Here is a 25,905-nt window from a genome sequence, read left to right as displayed (position 1 = left end):
AAGGTTGGCCATGTCCTTTTCCAACTCATTTTATAGATGAGAAAACTGAGGCAAACAGGGCTAAGTGACTTGTCCAGGGTCATACAGCTAGTATGTATATCTGAGGCTGGATTTGAACTCACAAAGAATGGTCTTCCTGACTCTAGGTATGGCAGTTTTATCCATTGCACTACTTAGTTCATTTATGAAGCGCCAACCATGTGCCATGATCCATGCTAAGTGATTTACAAATATTTGTCTCTTTTGAGACTCACAACATACTTGAAACAAAGGTGTTTTTATTATTTACATCTTATAGATGGGGGAACTGAGGCAGATAGTGGTTAAGCAACTTTCCCAGGGTCACATAGCTGGGAAGTATCTGAGGCAGGATTTGACCTCAGACCATCCTGACTTCAGGTCCAGAGCTCTATCTACTGTGTCACCCAGCTGCCCATACAAAGAAAAGGTTCTCAAATGCATTGGCAGCCAGGATAACAGTTACAGACTCTGACACTTATTAATGAGGTAAATGATAAGTGTAGCCTCCTTTTGTGGTCTTCTTTCTCCTAAGTAATGTTATTAGTACTACTTAAAAGAATTGTATTCTTATTGATAACTTTTGCTTTTATTTAATCTTCATTTATGAATATATCTCTCCCCTCTTGCCCACTATGAAAGCCATCCTTTGTGACAAAGAATAAAATAAAAGAGAAAAGCATTTCAATAGAATTAACCAACACATTGGCCATTTCTCATGTTATATTCTATTATTCTACTAATTCTGCTTTCAATTTTGTCTGGCACTTAGCTCAGTAACCCAGAACATAGTAGGCTTTTAAGAAGGCTTATTGATTAAGTAATTGATTAATTATTAACTATTAGTGATTATTATTAATATTGACTATGCAGATCATTATTGACTATATGATTCAATCTACATAAGTTCACTCTACATTTGTCCACTGCCATGTGTTACCTGAAATCTTGATCCCTTTGACATCCTTAAACAAAAGCTAAAATCTTTGAGTCATTATTTTAAATGGGCTCCCAGTTTTCTTTTTGAAGGCATTTGTTCAGCTACCTGAGACCTAGGTCCTTCTGGTCACAAACCTGAGAACTGACCATAAACCTGTCAGAAACCTCATATTTATAATATGTATCTGATTTCAAAGGGAACTGGAGGAAAGAAGACACTGGTTGGAAGGTTAGAAGCACAGAGGGAATTTAACTGTTAAACAGTCTGTTTAAGCAATCTTTATGAAAGACTGAACCCATGTAGCCTTTCCTTGTGGGCCATAGAAGGGAACTGACAATTTAGAAAAACTAAATGAGTTAGTGCTATCAGTACCTTTTCTAGAAGAACAGGCTATCCAAATGGTCATCCTGCTTTCCCAGGACTTTTGTTTCAATTATTAGGCTCATGTTTCAATTAGATGAGGCATCTATGTGTCTTATAGCAACAATAGAAAAAAAGAAATTCTGATCTCAGCTTTTAAGGGGATCCACTTATCCACTTATTCTTTTCTAAGAGAGAGAGAGGAGAGAGAGAGAGAGAGAGAGAGAGAGAGAGAGAGAGAGAGAGAGAGAGAGAGAGAGAGAGAGAGAGAACTTTAGCTGACAAATTCTCCTTGTCCTCATGGAGTTTTCAGTCTGCTAGGGCTATAAACTACATTTTAAACTATCTATATTGTTGAAAAGATAAACAAATGAAGAGAAGTAACAGAAATCAAGACTTGCTAGTGGAGGTAGTATGAGTTGAATCTTGAAGGACTTGAAGGACCCAGGTTGTTCTGGGATAAAAATACTTGAAGCATAAGGAGCAGCATGACCAAGGACCCAGAGACTGTATATGACAGGCAAACTTAGAAGGTACCCTATTGTACTTGATTAGAAACAGGTTGAAATCAAGTTCTTAAGATTTGGTTATGCTAGACTGTGGCAGACATTGAAGGCCAACAATTTTTTTTTGAAGGGTTTGAGCAGATTTATAAACAAGGAATATTAGTTTAGCATTTGGTGTAGAAAGAGGTATAGAAAGGAAGAAAAGAAGAGGTTATTGAAATAGTCAAAACTAGTAGGTGATAAAGGTCTTTATCAGAATGGAGAATAGAGGAGGAAATAGATTCAAGAAATGAAAAGTAAATAGGAATTCAGGGACTAATTGAGGTGGAGGGCAGCTAGAAGACACAGTGGATACAGCACTGAACCTAAGATCAAGAAGACCCCAGACACCTACTAGGAGTGTGACCCTGAGGCAAGTCACTGTTTGCCTCAGTATCCTCATCTGGGCTGCAGAAGAAAATGGTAAACCAATCTGTTATCTTTCCTAAATGACCAAATGAGATCATGAAGAATCAAAAACGATTGAACAACAAAAAACTGAGAGGCATCAATGATCTAGCTTCTTGTCATTGGATAAGTCATTTTCATTTCTGGGCTCTAAGACTCTTGAGTTGCAGAAGTGGTGCTGACCTCGATTGGTAGATGGAATTTTCTCACCTAGAATTTTCCTGTGACAATAAAGGGAAGAGAAAGAAAGTAAGTTACATCAAGGGTCACACAATAGTAAGCACCAAAGTCTTTGAGACTCCAGGCCCAGTCCACTAATCACTGCAAACCCTGGCTGCCTCATAGATCTAGTCCAAATTCTATGAGAGATAAAAAAGAAGAGTAAATGATTTCTCCCACTTTGAGAAGAGGGGAGAGTGAGTGAGTGAATGATGGGTGGTCTTGACAAAAAAAGAGTACAGAAGAATGGTTAGAAGCAGAATGCTTTCTCAAACTTAAACTAGTAGTACACTTTACTCCATGATCTCTGTATTCTCTTTACTGACCATTCCAGAATCTAATTTCCATCTTAATTCTTCAAAAACAAATTAGGGATCATTATTTTCATTTTATGGATAAGGAAACTGAGGCCCACTGAGATAATTGTGAATTAATGACAACTAATTTATTCATAAGTATTGTCTCCTTTCTTCCAAGCATGGTGCTATTTATTGGGGAATAAAAATACAAAGGTGAGACAATCCCTACCCTAAAAAACTAAAAAAAAACCAAACCTCACATAAAACGGACAACATTTTCCTAGGGAATATGACATGCTAAAAGTTGAATTCATAAATGATATTCAGTGGTATTAGTTAATGTTTAACAGCCACCACTAAAAAATGCTCCCAGGACACACTTTTAAGTTTGATATGCATTAATAATATTTTCTCCATCACTTAAGTCTAGATAGTCAACAAAACAATTACACTGAAAATTTAATGATCATCTTTTGTGAGCAGGCTCTAATGTACAAATATAAAATACACAGTAATGGACCTAGTGTGTTAACAAGTGGGAGAGGGGTAAGTGGAAGGGAAAGGGAAAGGTCATTTAAAGAAAATGAGTAGAATTCTGTTGAGAGCTAGAGAATGAATAGAACTATGGGGCCTGGAGTTAGTACAGTCTCCATTTTTAAGGGCTTTGGGGTTGCTGAGACCTGGAATACCTGGAAAAGTTATGCTTTCTAGGGGTTATACTTAAATGCATCTAACCCATTTGAGTCTGAGAAAGGAAAATCTTTCTGTTGCACATTCCTCCAGGGTGAGGCCAGAGAAATACGGTAACAGGCAAGAGAGAGGTCTGTTTATTTAATTCCCCAACTGTGCCTAAGAGTAGACTTGTGAATCATGCACACTCCTCCCATCTAGTTGTATGGAGTGTGGTGGGGTTGCCCTGGGCTGGGATGGATAGGGAGGTTAAGTAAGTCTTTGGAAAGGCACCTCACCCAGCTTAGGGAAAAAAAAGTAAAAAACTGATAACATGCAGGTCAGAAAAGCAAAAAAGAACTATTCTGAGAATGTGGTTCCTGATAAGGGAAAAACCAGCAGAGATTTGTCAGCTGTTTGTGTGAAGTTACAGATTCTCAGTCATTCACATTGGGACACTTAGTTGCTAGGCTACCAGTTTGGCCCATTTCTTTCCTTTCCATCTTCTTCCCCTCCTCAGTCCCATTTCCCTCCTCCACTCTCCATCACTCACACAGGACCACATAAAACCATGCACAGTCATAGAGCTCAGGGGCCAGTCATTTTAGGATCAAGCCCCTCATTTTACAGATGAAGAAACTAAAGCTAAGAAGAAGGAATTGCCTATGGTGTACAATGCATTAGGTTCATCCTAAAGACTCACACCCAACTTTTTTTTTTATAGGGTTTTTTTTTTGGTAAGGCAAATGGGGTTAAGTGGCTTGCCCAAGGCCACACAGCTAGGTGATTATTAATTGTCTGAGACTGGATTTGAACCCAGGTACTCCTGAGTCTAAGGCCAGTGCTTTATCCACTACGCCATCTAGCCACCCCCACACCTAACTCTTAATTCCTTTTCTTGGACTCTTTTACTCTACTGTCTCCTTTAAAAAAAAAAAGAACAGAAATAGGTGCTTTGTGTGTTCTATATATTTACTTTGTTTTAGATAGGGAAGATATAAATTTGAAGTCAGTAAACACTAGATTTGCAGTCAGAAGACTTGGAGTTGATTCTTGAACCTGCCATTTGCTGCTTCTGTAGCCTGCAGGATCCTAAACAGCTTTAAATTAAAGATCCATGTCCTTAAATAGCTTTACCTTTCTGCATTTCAGTTTCCTCCTCTGAAAGATTCAGGGATTGGAAGAGATGATATCTGGGATAACTTCTAACTCTAAAATGTTTTGATCTTCCCTAGACTTGGGCAAGTCTCTTTCCTCTTCTGAGCTTCATCTATAAAAGGAGGGGGCACTTTGTCTCCTTTCTTTCCAAAGGTTTCCTTGAAAAGTATCATAGTGTAGTCTACCAGACTAGGAACTCAACAGAACTGTGTTCAGATTCCATCTCTTGACATTTATTGGTTGAGTGACCATGGAAAAGTCAATTAATCTCTCTCAGTATTTTTCCTTTTCTCTAAAATTGGACTCTTTATTCTTTCTTTATATGCCCCTTAGCTCTTCTGGTAGGAATGAGCAGAATAGAAATTTGAATTGTTTCTCATTTATTCAGTGCATGGACTTTTGGTTTATGTTAGTTGTGCAAGAAAGGTATCCTTTTTTGTTTTTTTTAATTTTCTGGAATCTTCCAGTTTTTTAAGGGAATGATCCAGAGTCAAGTATTAATGGATTAAGCATAATAATTCTTTTTTTCTTTTTTTTCAATTTTTATTAAAGATATTATTTGAGTTTTACAGTTTTTCCCCAATCTTGCTTCCCTTCCCCCACCCCCACCCCACAGATAGCACTCCGTCAGTCTTTACTTTGTTTCTATGTTGTACCTCAATCCAAATTGGGTGTGATGAGAGAGAAATCATATCCTTAAAGAGAACAGAATTCTCAGAGGTAACCAGATCAAACCATAAGACATCTGGTTTTTTTTTTTTTTCCGAATTAAAGGGAATAGTCCTTGTACTTTGTTCAAACTCCACAGCTCCTTATCTATACAGATGGTACTCTCCTTTGCAGACAGCCAAAAATTGTTCCCAATTGTTGCACTGATGGAATGAGCAAGTCCTTCAAGGTTGAACATCACTCCCATGTTGCTGTTAGGGTGTACAGTGTTTTTTTGGTTCTGCTCATCTCACTCAGCATCAGTTCATGCAAATCCCTCCTGGTTTCTAATAGAACAATAGTGTTCCATGACATACATATACCACAGTTTGCTAAACCATTCCCCAATTGAAGGACATTTACTGGATTTCCAATTCTTTGCCACCACAAACAGGGCTGCTATAAATATTTTTGTACAAGTAATATTTTTACCCTTTTTCCTCATCTCTTCAGGGTATAGACCCAGTAGTGGTATTGCTGGGTCCAAGGGTATGCACATTTTTGTTGACCTTTGGGCATAGTTCAAGGATAATAATTCTTAAGGGAGCAAGCATAATAATTTGGCCTTTCTTTCTAGTATACCTGGTAAAGGAATATGATAGGAGAAGAGAGTTGGGAACTAATTATCTGAAGTTCACCTGCTTCAGGAAGAGACACTTCCCTTTTTACTCACTCTTCCTTCTCCTTCTCTATTCCTCTCCTTCTTCCCCACTCCTTTTTATCCTCATCCTTATTACAGAGGTCAGATGACAGAGCTCTAACGTTACATGTGTCTGTGATGGTCCTTCAAGTTCTGAATATTTTCTTTCTGTTATCCCCCCCCCCCCTGCCCTGTTCCCTTGTTTTGTTGCCTTCTAACCTAATTAATCTTTCTTCTCCCTTTTCTTATATTTAAGTTTCATTTCTCTCTTTCTCTTCCTTCTCCTGTCTTCCTCTCTTACCCCTCCTTGAAAGACATTCCCAAGATTCTTTTTCCCTTACTCCCCCAACATTTTTGCCTCCTGGCATTTCCCAATATTATGTTACATAGCAGTTTTTTGTCCTTACACCTTCATCTGAAACCTGGTTTATCAGGTCTGAATTGGAGAGATAGGTCTGAATTGAAGAGATAGAAAAAAGCAATGGGTTGAGATTTGGAAAGTGAAAATTTAGTTGGCTATTAGGATTTTATTGCAAAAAGAACTCGAAGTCTTCAAAATATCTTGTCTGTCTGATAGGAATGGATTTAATTTTCCTTTGTGTAAAGTTTCTTTTTTTAGCCTTGAATCATAAATCAGAGAATCAATGATTCATAGAAAGTCAGTCTGGAGGGTGCCTTAGAATTTTAGAACATAGAATGCCAGAGCTAAGAGAGAGGTCATAGAATCATAGGATATACAATAACAGAGCTGGAGGGAACATTAGAATCACAAGTCATAGAATGCCATAGGTAGGAGAGTTATGAATGTCAGAGAATATTAGAGGTTTGGGGGGGGTGAGGGGAATGAGGTGGTTAGAATTATGCAATACCAGAGCTAGATTAGATTTTTTAGAGACATAGCCTTAGACTCATATGTCAGAGTTTAAAAAGTTTTCAGAGATCATTTATCGTGTCTTACCTTTCAGAAACTGAGGTAAAAAAAATTGAAATGATTTGTCACAAATCACATAACTATGAACTGATAGAGCCAGGACTAGAATTCATATCTCCTGGATCTCAGTCCAGGTGTCTTTTTTAAGGTGCCATAGGCTTTTTTAACTTTGGGGATTCTGGGAGGCTTAACTTAGAGGGAGGTGCAGAATGCCTCAGCCAGGGTTTCTGTAGCAATATCGACACTTGCAACCAAGTTTCCTTTGTAAAATAAATTAGACAGTAAAAGCAATATTCTCTTTATTTTGAAAACTTTAAAAAATATCTTTTCATTGAATTAGAATATGCCTGCAAGGTGGGAAGGCCAAATAATCCTCATTTGACAAATGGTTATATGAATACCTAGATAGGGGAACCAACAACACAGTCATAAGCCTAAGATTCTTCAGAGCTAGAACCAGCTCTCTCAGTTCTTGCACTCATATCTTAGTCATAACGTGGAAATTCTTTGTGAATGAACAGTAGTTGATTTGGCTATAACATGCTTTTTCTCCTTTTTTTTTTTTTTTTTTTTTGTCTTTCAAGACTCCTCTTGCAATTACATCAGACAGTTGGAAACAAAGGTGAAACTGCTGGAGGATGACAACAAGCTTCTCTCTCAGGTATGACTGCAGCTGTCAATCAGTTCATGCTGTGCATGCATTTTTTTTTTTTTTTTAGGTTTTTACAAGGCAAACAGGGTTAAGTGGCTTGCCCAAGGCCACACAGCTAGGTAATTATTAAGTGTCTGAGACCGGATTTGAACCCAAGGTACTCCTGACTCCAGGGCCGGTGCTTTATCCACTGCGCCACCTAGCTGCCCCCTGTGCATGCATGTTGATGTATGTTTGCCTGCCTGCCTTCCTTCCTTCCTTCCTTCCTTCCTTCCTTCCTTCCTTCCTTCCTTCCTCCCTCCCTCCCTCCCTCCATCTCACCTTTTCTCCATCATTCTGATAAATTACTTGTAGTCATGATCACAACCCTTGCTTGGAGGTGAAAGAGAAAGGCAACATCTATTTCTCCAGTGCTGCTGTAAACTTTTCTTTTTTCTTTTTTAAATTTATTTTTTGCTTTATACTTTTTGAAGAAGAAATCTGATTTAATATTCACAAGAATGAGGCATGGAAGGCATGTGTAGTGAAAATGAAACTGAGTCTGAGAGAGGTGATGCAACTTGTCCAACCAAGGTCAATCAATAAATCAGGAAACATTTGTTAAATACTACTGTGTCTACTGTGTGAGCACACTGTGCTAAGGGCTGGGGGTTCAAAGAAGGGTCTCCCAGTGTGTTAGGTAGCAAAATTGAACAAGTCCTAATCCTCAGACATTTTTTCTAGTATCATGGTGGAGGAGCAGGACATGTGAAGAGAAATCTTGAAAAAGTGGCATATTTAGAGTCAAAGCATTTAAATTAATTGTTCAGTTTTAAGTTGGATCCAGATTTTTGCCTTTAAGTTCTCTTTGTCTTTCTTTTGCCTTATCTGTCTGTCTGTCTGTCTGTCTTATCTGTCTTTTTGCTTTTTTCCTTCTCTTTGAGATCTCTCAGTTCAATTTTCTTGCTCTGTTGTTCTGAGATTTTTGATTCTCACTCCTAAATCCTCTCTGGACCTTGCTCCTAATTTTCCAGACCTCTTTCTCCACCATGACTCCTTACCTGAAAGGTCACTCTGTCCTTGGGCATTCTTCCTCTGGGTTAATTCCCCCTGGAACCTCCATTTTATAGAAAAATGTCTAGAGCAATCTATTCCTTTCTTTCTGGGCTCCACTGCTGACTTGATGGACTTCTTTCCCCACCATGCACTATCTTCCCCAGACCCTCAGATTCTACCTTTAGCTTCCTTGTCCCCATTAGAAGGTAAGCTCTTTGAGGGTAAGGACTATTCTTTTTTTTGCTTGTAATTAAAATGACAAAGTAAAGGGTGCAGAAGGTGTGAAGCAAGGGGCGGCTAGGTGGCACAGTGGATAGAGCATCGGCCTGGAGTCAGGAGTACCTGAGTTCAAATGTGGCCTCAGACACTTAATAATTACCTAGCTGTGTGGCCGTGGGCAAGTCATTTAACCCCACTGCCTAGCAAAACTAAAAAAAAAAGGTGTGATGCAGAGCAAGGTCTGCATCAAGGTAAATTGTTTTAGTCAGGGAAGGTTTCATGGAAGAAACATTCAATTCAGGCAATTTCCCAAGCATCTGTGTGCAAATAATCTTGTGCTTGGTACTGAGGTTATAAAGATGACAAATGATCTGGGCTTCCTCATGGAGTTTTCTGTTCAATAATAAGGATACATCCTACACAGAGACAACTGTGATACAAAGTAGAACAAAGGACATCCAGAGAAGGTATTCTAAGAAAATGGGAGGAGGGAGAGACTATTTTCACCAGTGTGATTCAGAGAAGTCATTATAGAGGAGATGCCACCTGAGCTTTGAAGGATAAGAAAGAGTGGCTGGGCCTGAGAATTAGTGTGGTGGTCATTTCAGTTCCAGGCAGCTCTAACAGGTGGAAGAAGAAGGATCTTTTTGTGGGATATGGGGAAATTAACCTGTTTGGAGTGCCAGGTTAGAGTTGGAAAGTATTGATTGCAGAGAATAACATAGATTGGAGAAATGAGGCATTGGATGATGTAGACAGGCTTCAGGCATAGAGTGAAAAAATGAATTCATACATTTATTAGGGACGTCCTGGATGCAAAAGCATGTATTAAACTTTCTGGATTTTAGAGATGAAGACTATTCACATAGAGTGTGGCTTCTATAAAGGTGTCGATAAGATGTACCCATGGAAGTCATCAAAAGGTATATTTCAAATGGAATGAACTTCTTGAAGAAATGAGTTCTTTCTCTTTGGAGTTTTTCAGGTGATGATCTTATGTTGAGGGTGTTAAGGCCTAGGTGGTATCTGGTATCATTTGAGAGCTCCAGAAAAAAGGAACTTATTTTAGACTGGGCTTCTCCCAAGAGCTTTTCTGGAGAAAGTGGAATATGAACTAGGATGAAGAAATAGATGAATAAATACTATTCATTCTTCTTCTATTAACTTGAGATGTAAATAATGTAAATATAGAATGCTGATATTATATACTAATATACATACATAATGTAAAATATATACACACATACATAATGTAAGTATTCTGTTACTTAAAGATGAGGCATTTGAGGCTCAGACAGGATAAGCTACTCCACTCACATTTATAAACTTCGAATGGGTAGAGCCGCTGTAATCCACTGGAGTTAGAGAACCTGATTTCAAATTCTATCTCAGTCACTTCCTGTGTAACCTTGGGGCAAATTACTGAACATCTCTAGACCTCAGTTTCTTTATCTGTAAAATGAACAGATTGAATTAGATGAGCTATGAAACCCTTTGACTCTAGAGCTTTGATCCTAGGGACCCAGATTTTGGGAATCCTATCTCAAGACCTTCCTGCTTCCTGCCTCTAAGAGTCCTGAATGTTGTTGTTCAATGATTGTTTTTTAAATTGTATATAAAAACATTTTTGTTTTTGAGTTCCAAATTCTCTCCTCCTTCATTGAGAAGGCAAGCATTTTGTTATAGATTATACATGTGCAGTTATGAAAATATTTCCATATTAGCCATTTTACAAAAGAGAACACAGACTAAAAAAAAAAAAAGAAAAAATGTTAAAAAAAAGTATATTTTGATTGTTCTTTCTCTGGAGATGGATAGCATTTTTCATCATGTCCTTGGAAATTGTCTTGGATCATTGTATTGCTGAGAATAGTTAGTAATTCCCAGTTAAGCATTGTGCAATATTGCTGTTACTGTGTACGATGGTGTCCTGTCTCTGCTCACTTCACTTTGCATCAGTTCACATAATTTGATGGAAATGCTTTTTAAAGCTTAAAGTGCTAGGTATATGAGTTGTTAATCAGTAAACATTAAGCACCTTCTATGTTCTTAGGCTGGAGACACAAAAAGAAGTCAGTGATAGTCCCTTTCCTTAGGGAGTTTATGTTTATAATCTAATGAAGGAGAGAACATGCCAACAAATATAAAGGGAATAATGGAATAAATAATAATAAATTAACAAAGAGAGAGGACACAGGGAGTAAGAGGGGTTGAGGAAGTCTTAGTTGAAATTTAAAAGATGTCAGGGTCTTAGAGAACTTACAATCTAAGGGAACAGAGACTATGCAAACAAATATATACAAAAGAAGATATATCCAGGATAAATAGGAAATACAGAGAAGGCCGGAGAATTAAGAAGGGTGGGAAAGGCCCACTGTAGAAGGTGGGATTTTAGTTGGGACTTAAAGGAAGCCAGGGAGGTCAGTAGTCATTGTGGAAGAGGGAAAACATTCCAGGCATGGGGGGACAGCCAGAGGGAATGCCCTAGAACCTAGTCAATGTAGTATTTTGTTTATTGATGTACTGGAATGATTCTGGAAAAAGCAGAGGCAAGTCAAGGAGAGAGCTTAATTCAACTTAGGTGGAGGTACTAGAGTGAGCTGGATAACATCTCAAATTTCTTAAGTCTAACAAAGTAATTACTGGTTTTGTATTGATTTGCTGTGTACACAGATGGTATCTGATATCACCATTTTTCTTAGAGTAGCCTTTTTTTTTTTTTTTTAGGTTTTTGCAAGGCAAAGTGGGGTTAAGTGGCTTGCCCAAGGCAACACAGCTAGGTAATGAAGTGTCTGAGACCCGATTTGAACCCAGGTACTCCTGACTCCAAGGCTGGTGCTTTATCCACTGTGCCACCTAGCCGCCCCAGAGTAGCCTTTCTTAATCTTGCCTTTGCCCCTGTTGAATCCAACCTCATATTTTTGTGTTAGTGTCATTTTCCTTATTAGATTGAAAACCCATTCAGGAAAGGAAGAATTTTTTTTTTTTTTAAGGTTTTTGCAAGGCAATGGTGTTAAGTGGCTTGCCTAAGGCCACACAGCTAGGTAATTATTAAGTGTCTGAGGCCTGATTTGAAATCAGGGCCTGACTCCAGGGCCAGTGCTCTATCCACTGCACCACCCAGCCTTCCCAGGAAGAACTTTTCCCCTTGTGCTGAACGTAACCTTTTTAAAATTTTTAATTTATTTATTCTTATTTTGTGTAAATGTTTTTTATACATTACTAAAATATTCTTGTTTAACAATATTGAGTTCCTCCCCCCAAAAAATATAGACCCGCATGAGTGATAAAGGACAGAGAGAAAAAGTTAAAATAATAATAACAACAGCATTAATATTAATAAACAACAACAACAACAACAATAATAATGATGATAATAGGTGTGGCCAAGTGGTGCAGTGGATGGAGCACTGGCCCTGGAGCCAGGAGCACCCGAGCCCAAATCCAGCCCCAGATACCCAACAATCACCCAGCTGTGTGACCCTGGGCAAGCCACCCCAACCCCATTGCCCTGCAAAAACCAAATAAACAAATAAACAAATAAAAGACCCCAAATAAAATAGTAATAATAATAATAATAACAACAATAATAATAGTGATAATAATAATAATAATAAGCAGCTGGGTGGTGGGCAGAGCACTGGCCCTGGAGCCAGGAGCACCTGGGTCTAAATCTGGCCTCAGAAACCCAACAATCATTCAGCTGTGTGGCCCCAGGCAAGTCACCCAGCCCCATTTGCCCTGCAAACCCCCCAAATAATAATAATAATAATAATAATAATAATAATAATAATGATGATGATGATGATGAATGTGCTTCAGTCTGTGTTCCAATACCTCCAGCTCTGTCGGGGGTGGATCACATTCTTTATGATAAGTCCATCACAAAAGCCACTTCCATATTTTTCCACCATTGTCATTGCTGATCACAACTCCCTCCATTCATACTCCCCCACTACCATATACTATATTTTCTCTCTCCTTTCACTCTCTCCCTCTTCTTAAATATGCTGTAGGGTAGCTGAATGACACAGCAGACAGATCCCTGGCCATGGGGCCAGAAGGCCCCAAGCCCACATACCACCCCTTAGGCCCAGTATCCACCTGGCCCTGTCATCCAGGACAGGCCATCCAATCCCAGCCCCTTGCAAGAAGTAAAAAAGAAAATATGTTATATCTGACCACTCTCCTCCCATGGTCCATCTCTCCTCCATCACTCACACCCCCCCCCCACCTTCCCCCTGTCCTACTTCTCACCTTCTTACTCTATATGTCTATACCCCATTGAGTAAATATGCTGTTTCCTCTCTTAGCTACCTCTGATGAGAGCAAAGTTTCTCTCATTCCCCCTTGCCTTCCCCCTTTCACATCATTGCAATAGCTCATTGTAATAAAAAAATCTTATTATATGAAACATCTTAGCCTATATGAAACATCTTAGCCTATTCCACCTCAACTTTCTCTTACTCCCATTACATTTCCCTTTTAGCCATTGACTCCATTTTTACACTATATTATATCTTCAAATTCAGCTCTCTCCTGTGCTTCACCTATAAAAGCTCCTTCTACCTGCTCTAGTAAATGAGAAGTTTCATATGAGTATTATCAGTATCATTTTTCTATGCAGGAATATATGTCGTTCATCATCATTAAGTCCCTCATATTTTACCCTTCTCCTCCACTCTCTGTGCTTCACCTGAGTCCTGTATTCGAAGATCAAAGCTTCTGTTCAGCTCTGGCCATTCCAACAGGAACACTTGAAATTCCCCTGGTTCATTGAAAGTCCATCTTTTTCCCTGGAAGAGGACATTCAGTTTTGCTGGGTAGTTGATTCTTGGTTGCATTCCAAGCTCTTTTGCCTTTTGGTATATTATATTCCAAGCCCTACAAGCTTTTAATGTAGTTGCTGCTAAGTCCTGTGTGATCCTAACTGCAGCTCCATGATATTTGAATTGTGTCCTTCTGGATGCTTGGAATATTTTCTGTTTGACTTGGGAGTTCTGGAACTTGGCTATAATATTCCTGGGGATTGTTTTTTGGATCTCTTTCTCAGGGAGATTGGTGGATTCTCTCAATTTCTATTTTGCCCTCTGCTTCTAGGATATCAGGGCAATTTTCCTGTAGTAATTCTTTGAAAATGATGTCAAGGCTCTTTTCCTGATCATGACTTTCAGGTATTCCAATAATTTTAAAATTATCTTTCCTGAATCTGTTTTCCAATCAGTTGTTTTTTCATTGAGATGTTTCACATTTTCTTCTAATTTTTCATTCTTTTGGTTTTGAAGTATTATGTCTTGATTTCTTGTAAAATCAGCAGCTTCCCTCAGTTCCATTCTACATCTGAAGGATTTGTTTTCCTCAGAGAGCTTTCTGATCTCTTTTTCCATCTGGCCAATTCTACTTTTTAAAGCATTCTTCTCAATAACTTTTTAAACTGTTTTATCCATTTGACCTATGCTGGTTTTTAACATGTTATTTTCTTCAGCATTTTTTTGGATCTCCTTGACTAAGCTGCTGACTTCTTTTTCATGTTTTTCCCACATCTTTCTAATTTTTTTTTCCCCAATTTTTCTTCTATCTCCCTCACTTGATTTTTTTTTCAGGCTTTTTTTTTTTTTTGCAAGGCAGATGGGGTTAAGTGGCTTGCCCAAGGCCGCACAGCTAGGTAATTATTAAGTGTCTGAGACTGGATTTGAACCCGGGTACTCCTGACTCCTGGGCCAGTGCTTTATCCACTGCACCACCTAGCCGCCCCTCCCTCACTTGATTTTCAAAGGCTTTTTTGAGCTCTGTCATAGCCTGAGCCCAATTTCTGTTTTTCTTGGGAGTCTTTAGATACAGGAGCTTGTACTTCCTCATCTTCAGATTGAGTATTTTGATCCTTCTTGGGATCATTAGATAATGTATTTCTCAATGGTGTTCCTCCTTTTTCTCTGTTTACTCATTTCCACAGCCTGTGTCTGGTTTGGGGGTGCTTCCTAAGCTTTTGAATATTATTGGGGACCCCCCACAAGGATCTAAGTGTGTGAAGCTCTGTCTTCTCTCCTGGTCTGTGAATGACCACAAGCACACTCCTCTGCCACGGGGCTGAGGTGGGGGGACCCTGCTCTTCTGTGGGGGGCCTAGACTGTGATCAGGATCTGAGTGTGGTCAGAGCCCCAGAGTCCTGTTCCAGGTACAGAGGACAGACCTCAGAAGTCTCTCTCCACTTCCCTACCTTTGGTAGGCTAAGCACTCAAGGCTCAGTTGCCTGGGGGCTCCTGATTACCAGCTCCACCTGCTTCCATTTCCTGGATCTGGGTTGCCAAGGCCATGCTGCTTGCTGAATACCCTGAGGGCTGGGCTCCACTCACTAATTCTGGCAGACCTCCCCCCACTGGTCTTCCAAGTTGTGTATGGTGCTCTCTGAGGTGTAGGTAAGGAAATTGTCCCTGCTGCCATGAGCCAAGGCTCTCAGGTGCCCTGGGACTGCCTCCAGGAGTTTGAAGTTCCTTCACTCTGGCGGGCCGCCCCTCTAACCTGGTGGAGTTAAGCTTTTCTGCTATTTTCCAGCTTACCTTGGTCTGGAGAACTGCCTCATTGGATCCCTCTGTGGATTTTGTCTCTCAGAAATTCAGTTAGTCATAATTTTATGAGTTTTGAGAGAGAGCACCTAAGAGATGATCCTCTCCTATTGCTATCTTGGTTCCGCCATGAGTGTAACCTTTTGCTCATAACATTTTTTGTTTGTTGTAGCAATACATTTCTAGTATATGCATTTTTACTTATGTCTCATTTCTACTATTGTCATGGAAACTTATTAAAGGGAGGACATTAAAAAAATTTTTTTTCTCAGTTCCCGAGAATCAAATGCTTCATAAATCCTTATTAATGGATTGTTTGTAAAATGACAGCCTGAACTAGATAACCTCAAAATCCCTTCTAATTTTCTCACTCTTTGATCCTATGATTCCAGGATCCTTTCAGTTCTTCTATTTCATTGGACTCTAGCTACTAACTTACAAGCTCCATGCAGATGGAGAGATTCCAAACCTAGCTCTTATAGGTTGTGTTCTGTGATTCCCAAGATCCTTCCCTCTCTGACATTCTTTATTTTACTGTTCTAAACTAGGTGAAGGGAATCAGAAGTGGGTGCCCCAGGACAGATTTCTTGACTCTCCTCCCCATCACTTGGCCTTCAACAATGTTGTATTCATTCCCTGAGCTAGACCGTGTGCCCTCTCTCTTATTTTGAGAGAAAATTACAAGCGACTCTTGCTCTTTTGTAAGCTTTGCTTTTGGGGTACAATAGCTGTTTCATTTATTAGCCCAGCAGGGGAGTCAGCTGGAGTGAATAACCACAGTGTGGACTCCAATATCAATTACACTCTCCCCAGGGGGATGGCATAGAAAATTCGACGGAAAAATAACATGTATCGGGCCTCAGGATGAATCACTTGGAGGAAGCAGCTGTGTTGATGAAATTTTTAGGCAGAGTTGAGAGAGACAATACAAAAGGCAATACAGTAATTTAGGCTGTGAACACCCCAGTGTATTTTTAATTAAAACTATTTTGGTGTTAAATAGAGGCTATACTGAGAAAAAAAAGCCCACATGGAGAAGTTGCTTTCTATTTCCTACCAAAAATCCTACATCCCTTCTACCCTTAAGGTATTTCAGAGAATAATTTTTCTTATTCCCTCTCACCTTCCTTTGATGAAAAAGTTAATTCCTCCATTTGACCTGTGGTAGTGGGAGTGGAGGGGAGGCTTTTAGGAGGCAGGTTAAATGACAAAGTCCTGTCCTATGAGTCAGGTTCATGTCCCAGTTATGATACTAGTTGCTATCTGACCTTAGAAAGGCAAGTCACTTCAATTTCTGCAGTCTGTTTCCCCTTTAAATGATAGACTAGGACTAATTGGCCCCTAAGATTGCAACCAAGTAGAGTTTCAAATTGTCTGACATTTGACTGACTTGACTAGTGTTTTGCAGCAGAAGCCAGTTTCTGATAAAGATAGCCATTAACTCTTTGTGAGACTGGGGGCAAGTCACTAAACTTCTCTGGGCCTCAGTTTCCTCATCTGTAGAATGAGAAGTTTAGACTAAAAGACTTCTAGAAAGCCTTCCAGTTTTAAATCTAGGATCCTTAATCTCTGACCAAGGTCTGATGTTCATAACCTTTCTATAATTCCAACCCCCTTTCCAGTCTTAAAATTTTATTTTCTGTGCTCAAACATCCTCTGTTTTATGACTTTGAGGTCAATGTCCTTTATTGCCCATATAATACAGGCTTTTTTTCCCCCTGGTCTGACACTGATTGATTGCCTTTCATAAGCTTGCGCTGCCTTACTTTTCTAGCCTTATACTAATCTTCTTCAAAAAATCTCCACTATTCCCAAAACTTGACTTTCTTCGTCCATATATGACATTCTGCTCAAGTTGTTTTCCGTCTCATTTTCCTCCTTTCAGCTGTTTGTCTATTGAAATCTTAGCCACTCTTTAAGGTTCTATTTATTAAAACCTCCTCTATAAAAAGAGTATTTCCTCAACACTCAACTGGGTCATGATTTTTCCCCCTACAACTTCATTCATTTACACTTATTTTATTTACCTTTGGTCATAAAATGTCAGAGTGGGAAGTCATCCAATCCTACTCACTTCTAACCAGGATATTAGCTTGGCCAACATTTCTGACAAGTGCTCATACAGCCTCCTCTTGGGGAACTGTCACAACTATTGATGTTCAGTGATTTGCAGTCCGTGTGTCTGGGGCACATTAAAAATGTTCTCTAACCTATCAGTAGATTAAGTTCCTTGAGTTTGCTTGTAAGTTTTCCTGCTCATCCCCTCCAAAGTATTAAATGGTAGATAGGCATAATCACCAGACAAGCCAACCAAATTCTTTTAAACTCTTAATATTCCCTTCTCCAGCTCCTTTTTCAGATGAAGAAACTGAGGCAAAGAGAGTTGCGTGACTTGCCCAGGGTCACACAACTAGTAAGTGTCTGGGACCAGATTTAAATTCTGGAAGATGAATCCGAACTGATTTAGATAGGAGTCTGAAATGAGCAAGAGTTCAGTTCATCTATTGTTTCCATGCTCTGGATAATATGATTATAGTAAATATAAATGAAGGTCCTTAGTTTTCTTTCTTTGACTTCCATGTTACATTTTGTACTCACGCAGACTTACATCCTAAATCCATAGCTTTTTTTTTTAATGGAAATGTTGTCTTTACATAATTCCTATTAAGCTTTTATTTCTTAAGTTGGAAGTTGTTGATGTTCTCTTGGCTTCCTTTTTGTGAAATTATTAAGTTTCAAGCTTTGTTTTTTTCTACCCCTTTGTTACCTGAAGGAAGAGAATATACCTTATCAAGTGGTCCTTCAACATCCTCACGTTTTTTTCCCTCCCTACTTGATCTCTATAAGTATTTGTTCTAATCCATCTTTCTTTCCCCTTTTTGTTCTGTTAAATGGAGCAATTTATCATTTCCTTCTTCAGTTCATTTTACAGATGAGGAAGACAAACGGGTGACTTGCCCCTGATCACACACCTAGTAAATGTCTGAGTTCACATTTGAATTCAGAAAGATGAGTGTTCCTGACACCAAATTTGGAACTCTATCCACTGAAACCCAGTGATTATCAATGTTGAATTAAATGTTGCACTTCCCTGGATTTGGACCAATTGACTTTGACTCCTGAGTTTTAGAGTCACACAATGACAGATCTTCAGATTTTATGACAGATCTTCAGATTATTGAAAATCATGATGTGCTACACCTAGCACCTGCCCCCTTCCCTATCTTCTATGTTCTTCTCTTCTACTGGCAGTTTTAATATCCTCAGTTTGTCATCCTAACATGTATGCATTAGACACTTACTATATGTGATGGTATTGTGTAGGCGCAATAAGATAAAAAAATCTAAAAAAAAAGAGAAAAAAGTCTTTCTTGAAAAGAAGTCTCATTCTACTGGAGGGAAAACAGCACATAAATAGATAAGAGTTGTTATTCAGTCATTTTAGTAGTGTCCAACTTTTTGTGACCCTATTTGGGATTTTCATGTCAAAGATACACTAGTGGTTTGCCATTTCTTCTTCAGCTCATTTAACAGAAAAGGAACTTAGGCAAATAGGGTTAAGTGACTTGTCCAGGGTAGCATAGCTAGTAAGGTTCTGAGACCAGATTTGAACTCAGGAAAGAAGTTCTTAGCAGCAATTCTCTCCATACCATACTAAAAAGTAAAAGTAAAAATCCCCCATGTTCAAAGAATTTTTCAGTGGGAAAGAAAGTAAAACAGAAACACCCCACCACAAAGTTTATTTTTTTTTCCTTTTTTTTTTCATTCATAGTTTTTAATTTGGATCCGTATGGATGGCATTGTCCATAATAGACTCGGGATTGTCCTTTATCACTGAACTCTTGGGAAACAATGGGGCCACCATAGGTCATCATCACCCAGTGTTGCTGTTAATGTATACAGTGGTTCTGCCTCCTTCACTCAGCCTCAGTTCATGCAGGTATTTCCAGACTTTTCTGAAGTCTGGCCACTCCTAGAAATCCACTCCTCTTTTCAACTGGATGCTGTGATTTGAAGAATCAAACTGGTAGAGAATGTGGTTCTAAACTCTAAAAATTGCTAAATAACTGCATATATTTTGCTTTAAAAAGAATAATAATAATAACTTACTGTTTGGAAAAGAAACAAAAAATCTCTAATTCTAATCTGGGAAGTTCTTTGGAAATTAACCAAATGCTTTGGGAACCTTCTCTTCAGGCAAGGTCATAAAATCTGATCTGAAGTAGCTCAGAAAAAAAGCATAGCTCAAGCTGCTCATGCTTAGATATTCCACCCCAGGTGTTTGCATGAATTTTTGTGCACAACCTGAGAGAGTATTCCAAACTTATAGTGGTCTAATCAGGTCTAATCAGCACAGACACATTGCAACTCGTCTCTAATGTCATTTTGGTCCTCCAGAAAGGACAACCACCAATTTTTATAAGGCTTTTCTCCTACAACATTGTCTCATGGTAACAGCCAAAATAAAAAAAAAAACTGGAAATATGGATTGAATCCATTTCCATCAAGCTTATTGAAAATATTCTTTATTAAATTATCTAATATTGAATTGGACTTATGCTCCAGGCACAGTGTGTCTTAATATCAATGCCATTTCAGATGGAAACAAAGCTTTCTTCAGTCTGAATTTTCTTTTTTTTTTTTTAATTTATCACATAAGCAATTTTAATTTAACTGATAAATTAACAGGCAGTTCTGACCATCATCTCTTCATAAACAAATTTGTAATAACAAATATCCTAAAACAAGAAATAATTAATCTTTTCTGAATAAACAATCTCCAAATCAGATTTTTTTTTAGATTAAAAAAGGAAGAAACACAAATTAAACATGTAGAACTTAAATTTAAACATACTACATTCAGAAGAAGCAACCAATTAGTTTGTCAAAAGTTGGACCCCTAAAAATCCACACAAAGTCCTTTTCGTTCCCAATGTCCATATCCTCCTTCTGGGAACCCTTTTCCTTTGTAAGAGGATTGATATCATCTGGAAACTTCGAGTGGCTCCTGTTCTAAGCTTGAATCTTCTGGATGATCAAGTCGTCCTTGAGGTAACTTGGGCTTCTTAAGAGCTTCCTTGGTTGATCCAGACTATCCTTGACTAGAATTTGTTCTCCTCAAAGAACTACATAGAGAATCTTGTCCTCACTGGGGCCCACGAGGCGCTACAATAGGGACCCGGAATGAACTGCCTAGCTAGCTGCGGAACCCTGCCCGAGGTCTCCAGGGCCACCTCCTGGCCTCGGGCAGTCGCCCTACTGCCCTAATCTACTTTTTTTTTTCCTTTTAAATTTATTTTATTCTCATTTTGTACAAATTTTTTTTTACATTAACAAAATATTCTTGTTTACAAGTAAACAAAATACCTCTCCTCCTCCCCCATGAATATAGATAGACTTGTTTGGATGAAAAAAGTAAAGGGGAGAGGAAAAAAATTAAAATAAAAAAATAATAATAGTAATAATTGTAGGTATGGCCAGGTGGCGCAATGGACGAAGCAACAGCCCTGGAGCCACGAGCACCCGAGTCCACATCCAGCCTTGTAAACCCAACAATCACCCAGCCGTGTGACATGCAAGCCACCCTATCCCCACTGCCCTGCAAAAACCAAAAAAAAAAAAAAAGAAAAAAAAGGACCCCAAATAAAATAAAATAGTAATAATAGTAGGGGTGCCTGGGTGGCAGACAGAGTATTGGCCCTTGAGCCAGGAGCACCTGGGTCCAAATCCGGCCCCAGACACCCAAAGATCACCCGCTATGTGGCCCCAGGCAGGCCATCCAGCCCCACTTGCCCTGCACCCTCCCCCAAATAATCATAACAAAAAATGTTCTTGAGTCTTTGTTCCAACACCAACAACTCTGTCATGGGTGGATCTCATTCTTTATGATAAGTCCATCACAAAAGTTATTTCCATATTTTTCCACCATTGCCATTGCTGATTGCAACTCCCTCCTTTCGTATTTCTCCACTACCATGTACTCTATTTTCTCTCTCCTTTCACTATGACTCTGCTGTAGGGTAGCTGAGTGGTGCAGCAGACAGATCCCTGGTCCCAGGGCCAAGAAGCCCTGAGCCCCCATACCACCCCTTAGGCCCAGAATCCACCTGGCCCTGTGGTCCTGGGCAGGCCTTCCATTCCCAGCCCCTTGCAAGAAGTAAGAAAGAAAATGTGTTATATCTGGCTACTCTCCCCCCATGGTCCATCCTCTTCTCCCCCATTCACATCCCCACCCCTTCCCCCTGCTCCCCCCTCCTTCTTACTCCAGATGTCTATACCCCATTGAGTATATTTGCTGTTTCCTCTCCTAGCCATCTCTGATGAGAGCAAGTTTCCCTCATTCCCCCTTGCCTCCCCCCTTCCATATCATTGTAATAGCTCATTGTAATAAAAAAAAAATCTTATGTGAAATATCTTGGACTATTCCCCCTCTCCTTTTTCTTTCTCCCATTCCATTTCCCTTTTTTTCCTATTTACTCCATTTTTACACCATATTTTATCTTCGAATTCAGCTTTCTCCTGTGCTTCAACTATAAAAGATCTCTCTACCTGCTCTATTAACTGAGAAGGTACATATGAGTATTATCAGTGTCATTTTTCTATGCAGGAATACATGCAGTTCATCCTCATTAAGTGTGTCAAATTTCTCCCCTCTCCTCCAATCTCCTTGCTTCACCTGAGTCCTGTATCTGAAGATCAAACCTTTTGTTCAGCTCTGGCCATTCCAAAGGAACCTTTGAAATTCCCCTGGTTCATTGAAAGTCCATCTTTTTTCCCTGGAAGAGGACATTCAGCCTTGCTGGGTAGTTCATTCTTGGCTGCATTCTAAGCTCTCTTGCCTTCCGGTATATTGTATTCCAAGCCCTATGAGCTTCTAATGTAGCTGCTGCTAAGTCCTGTGTGATCCTGACTGCAGCTCCACGATATTTGAACTGTGTCCTTCTGGCTGCTTGTAATATTTTCTCTTTGACTTGGGAGTTCTGGAACTTGGCTATAATATTCCTAGGGGTTGGTTTTTTGGGATCTCTTTCTCTGGGGGATCAGTGGATTCTCTCCATTTCTATTTTTCCCTCTGCTTCTAGAATATCAGGGCAATTTTCCTGTAGTAATTCTTTGAAAATGATGTCAAGGCTCTTTTCCTGATCATGACTTTCAGGTATTCCAATAATTTTAAAATTATCTTTCCTAAGTCTGTTTTCCATATCAGTTTTTTTTTTCAATGTGATATTTCACATTTTCTTCTAATTTTTCATTTTTTTTTTGTTTTGAAGTATTGATTCCTGATTTCTGGTAAATTCCTCAATCTCCCTGAATTCTATTCTTTGTCTGAAGGATTTGTTCTCCTCAGAGAGTTTTCTTATCTCTTTTTCCATTTGGCCAGTTTTGCTTTTTAAAGCATTCTTCTCCTCAATAACTTTTTGAACTGTTCTATCCATTTGACCTAAGCTGTTTTTTAGCATGCTATTTTCTTCAGCATTTTTTTGGATTTCCTTGACTAAGCTGCTGACTTCATTTTCATGTTTTTCCTGCATCTCTTTCCTTTCTTTTCCCAGTTTTTCTTCCAACTCCCTCATTTGATTTTCTAAGTCTTTTTTGAGCTTTATCATAGCCTGAGCCCAATTTCTGTTTTTCTTGGAGTCTTTAGGTGCAGGAGCTTGTGCTTCCTCATCTTCAGACTGAGTATTTTGGTCCTTCTTGGGCTCATTTGCAAAATATTTCTCAATAGTCTTCTTTTTGTTTCTCTGCTTGCTCATTTTCCCAGCCTGGGCCTGGTTTGGGGTGTTTCTTGAGCTTTTGGGGCACTCCCACAAGGGTCTCAGTGTGTGAGGTTCTCCCTCCTGGTCTGTGAATGACCATAAGTGCCCCCCTCTGCCAAGGGGATGATGTGGGGGGGGGCTGCTGTTCTATGGGGGGGCCTAGACTGCTATCAGGATCTGAATGTGGTCAGAGCCCCAGAGTCCTGTTTCAGGGGTAGAGGACAGAGCTAGGCAGTCTCTCTTTACTCCCCTCCCTCAGCTCAATGGGCTCATGCCCTGGGGGCTCCTGCTTACCAGCTCTGCCTGCTTCTGTTTCCTGGATCAGGGCTGGGGAAAGATGATGCTGCTTGCTGTGTGCCCTGAGGGCTGGGCTCCACATGCTCACTCTGGCAGAGGTCCCCCGCTGTTCCCCCACTTTGTGCCTGGTGCTCCTCAGGGTGCAGCTCAGGAGACTTCCCCCCCCTCCCCCGCTGCTGTGAGCTGAGACCCCCAGCGCCCTGGGGCTGCCTCCGGGAGGCTGAGGTTCTTTGGCTCTGGTGGGCCACCCCTCTGGCACGCCTCTCCCACCCTGGGAAGCAGAGCCTTTCTGCTCTTTTCCAGGTTACCTTGAGTAGGAGAACTGCCTCGCTGGGTCCCTTTGTGGGTTCTGTCTCTCGAAAGTTTAGTTAGGAGTCCTTAGCTGATGAATTTTATCAGAGAGCTCCTAAGACTGGATCCCTTCTTGTCACCATCTTGGCTCCGCCCCTCCACAAAGTTTCTTAGAGAAAGAAATAAACGAAAATGAAAATGAATTCACTAGCCTATCAATCCAGATACTTACTACTATGGCAACAGTATTCTTACCCCATTCCTATATCCATGACTCTCTTGGTTCCTACCATCTTAGACACCTTGCTTTTGGGAGTAATTACTTTGCATTGACCCAAAGGGGAACTCCATTTTAAGTTAAAGCCCATGAATAAAATTAATTCTTCTTTTATTTTTTAAAATTTTCTTTTTTATTATGAATTTGACAAATTTTTTTAAAAAAGCCATTTCTTATACAAAAAAACCAGAACTGAATATGAAATTGTCACTCTTCACTAGGTACAATTTATTCTTTAAAGTGTATATTTCAAATTTTAAATGTTTGTTCTAATATTTCCCTGCTTATGTGTGTCCCCTTCTGAACTTCCTTCTACTTTCTTCTGTACATTTTTAAATGATTCATTGATTTTTTTAAAGTCTTTTCTTCCCCTTTTTGGTATCACTAACCAGCTTCTCTCACTCCCCCTTAATTCCACCCCCACCAAAGCTCTCTCTTAAAACAAATAAGCATACTTAAGCAAAACAAATTCACGCATTGTTTTTGTCTGAAAATGTATTTTTCATTCTGTACCAGTTCTTTACCATTTGCTATCCAAGAGATGGGAAGAATGATTCATCATTAGTGTATTAGAATCATGATTTGTCTTTTTTTTTCTTTTTAGATTTTTGCAAGGCAAACGGGGTTAAGTGGCTTGCCCGAAGCCACACAGCTAGGTAATTATTACGTGTCTGAGACCGGATTTGAACCCAGGTACTCCTGACTCCAGGGCCTGTGCTTTATCCATTATGCCACCTAGCCACCCCAGAATCATGATTTGTCATTGAATTAATCATGATTATTAAACCTTCCACAATTGTTTTCCTTTACAGTGTGACCCTTATATAAATTGTTCTTTTGGTTCTTCTTACCTTGTTCTGCATTGGTTCATACATGTCTTTCAAGGTTTCTCTGAATCCATTCTTTCTTCATTAGTTTCATTAGTATTTTTAATAAATTATCTAACTTTACTATAATTACAGTTTATTCAGTCATTCCCCACTTGGTGAACACCCACTTTGTTTCTAATTTATGCAAAAGAAATAGTATAAATATTTTTCTACATAGAGATCTTTTCCTTCTCTCTGTCTTTGATCGCTTTGAATGATGTATTTAGTCATAGTATTGCTCTGTGAAATTGGAGACATTTTAGTTGTTTAGTTATGGTTCCAAAATGCTTTCCTTGTGCTTAGACTTCACAGCTCCACTAAGTGGAATTAGTGTGCTGGTTTTCCCAAATTGTTATGTTACTTTCTTTGTCATCTTTGCCAATCTGTTGGTTGTGAGCTATAATCTCAGATTGATTTTAATGGCTTCTCTCTCATTAATAACTTAGAATTTTTAAAAATTGTGTTTCATATCTTGCTTTTCTTCTGTTAAGACCTGCCATATATCTCAGCTCTAGTTATATATGGCAATTCTCTATATGTCTTGGTTATCAGTCCTTTATCAGAAAAATGTGATTCCCCCCTTCATTATTTCTTTCTAATTCTAACTGCATTTTGGCTTTTCAATTTTATGCATTCACAACTATCCTGATCCTTTTTTATCTGTTGTTTAGTCAAGAATTCTTCTATCCCTAGTTACAAAAGTTATCTACTTCCCTGCTCTTCTTCTTCTTCTTCTTCTTCTTCTTCTTCTTCTTCTTCTTCTTCTTCTTCTTCTTCTTCTTGCAAGGCAATGAGGTTAAGTGACTTGCCCAAGGTCACACAGCTAGGTAATTATTAAGTGTCTGAGGTCACATTTGAACTCAGGTCCTCCTAACTCCAGGGTCACTATCCATTGCGCCACCAACTGCCCCCTTCCCTGCTCTTCTTATATTTTTAATGTAATCTTTTCTATCTAGGTTATGTATCTTTTGAATAGTGAGACCTTACTATATTCAATTCCTTCTGGGTCCTGTATACTCAATTAGTTTCACTGTTTTCTATTTTTCAACC

The 25,905-nt window shown here is 39.2% G+C and overlaps 1 protein-coding gene across 4 annotated transcripts in view; it reads left to right on the top strand.

The window, feature by feature from the left end:
• CCDC85C (coiled-coil domain containing 85C) overlaps positions 1-25,905 on the top strand; it is a 201,546-nt gene that overhangs the window by 122,761 nt on the left and 52,880 nt on the right. For all 4 annotated transcript variants that reach the window (XM_074213061.1, XM_074213058.1, XM_074213060.1 and 1 more), the window contains exon 2: positions 7,480-7,556. In XM_074213061.1, coding sequence (XP_074069162.1) covers positions 7,480-7,556 — 77 coding nt within the window. The remainder of the gene's footprint in view (positions 1-7,479; positions 7,557-25,905) is intronic.

This window comes from Macrotis lagotis, chromosome 1 (genome assembly GCF_037893015.1).
Source record: "Macrotis lagotis isolate mMagLag1 chromosome 1, bilby.v1.9.chrom.fasta, whole genome shotgun sequence".
NCBI lineage: Eukaryota > Metazoa > Chordata > Mammalia > Peramelemorphia > Peramelidae > Macrotis > Macrotis lagotis.
Note: the sequence above shows the minus strand (reverse complement) of the source record. Positions and strands in the feature narration are given on the sequence as shown.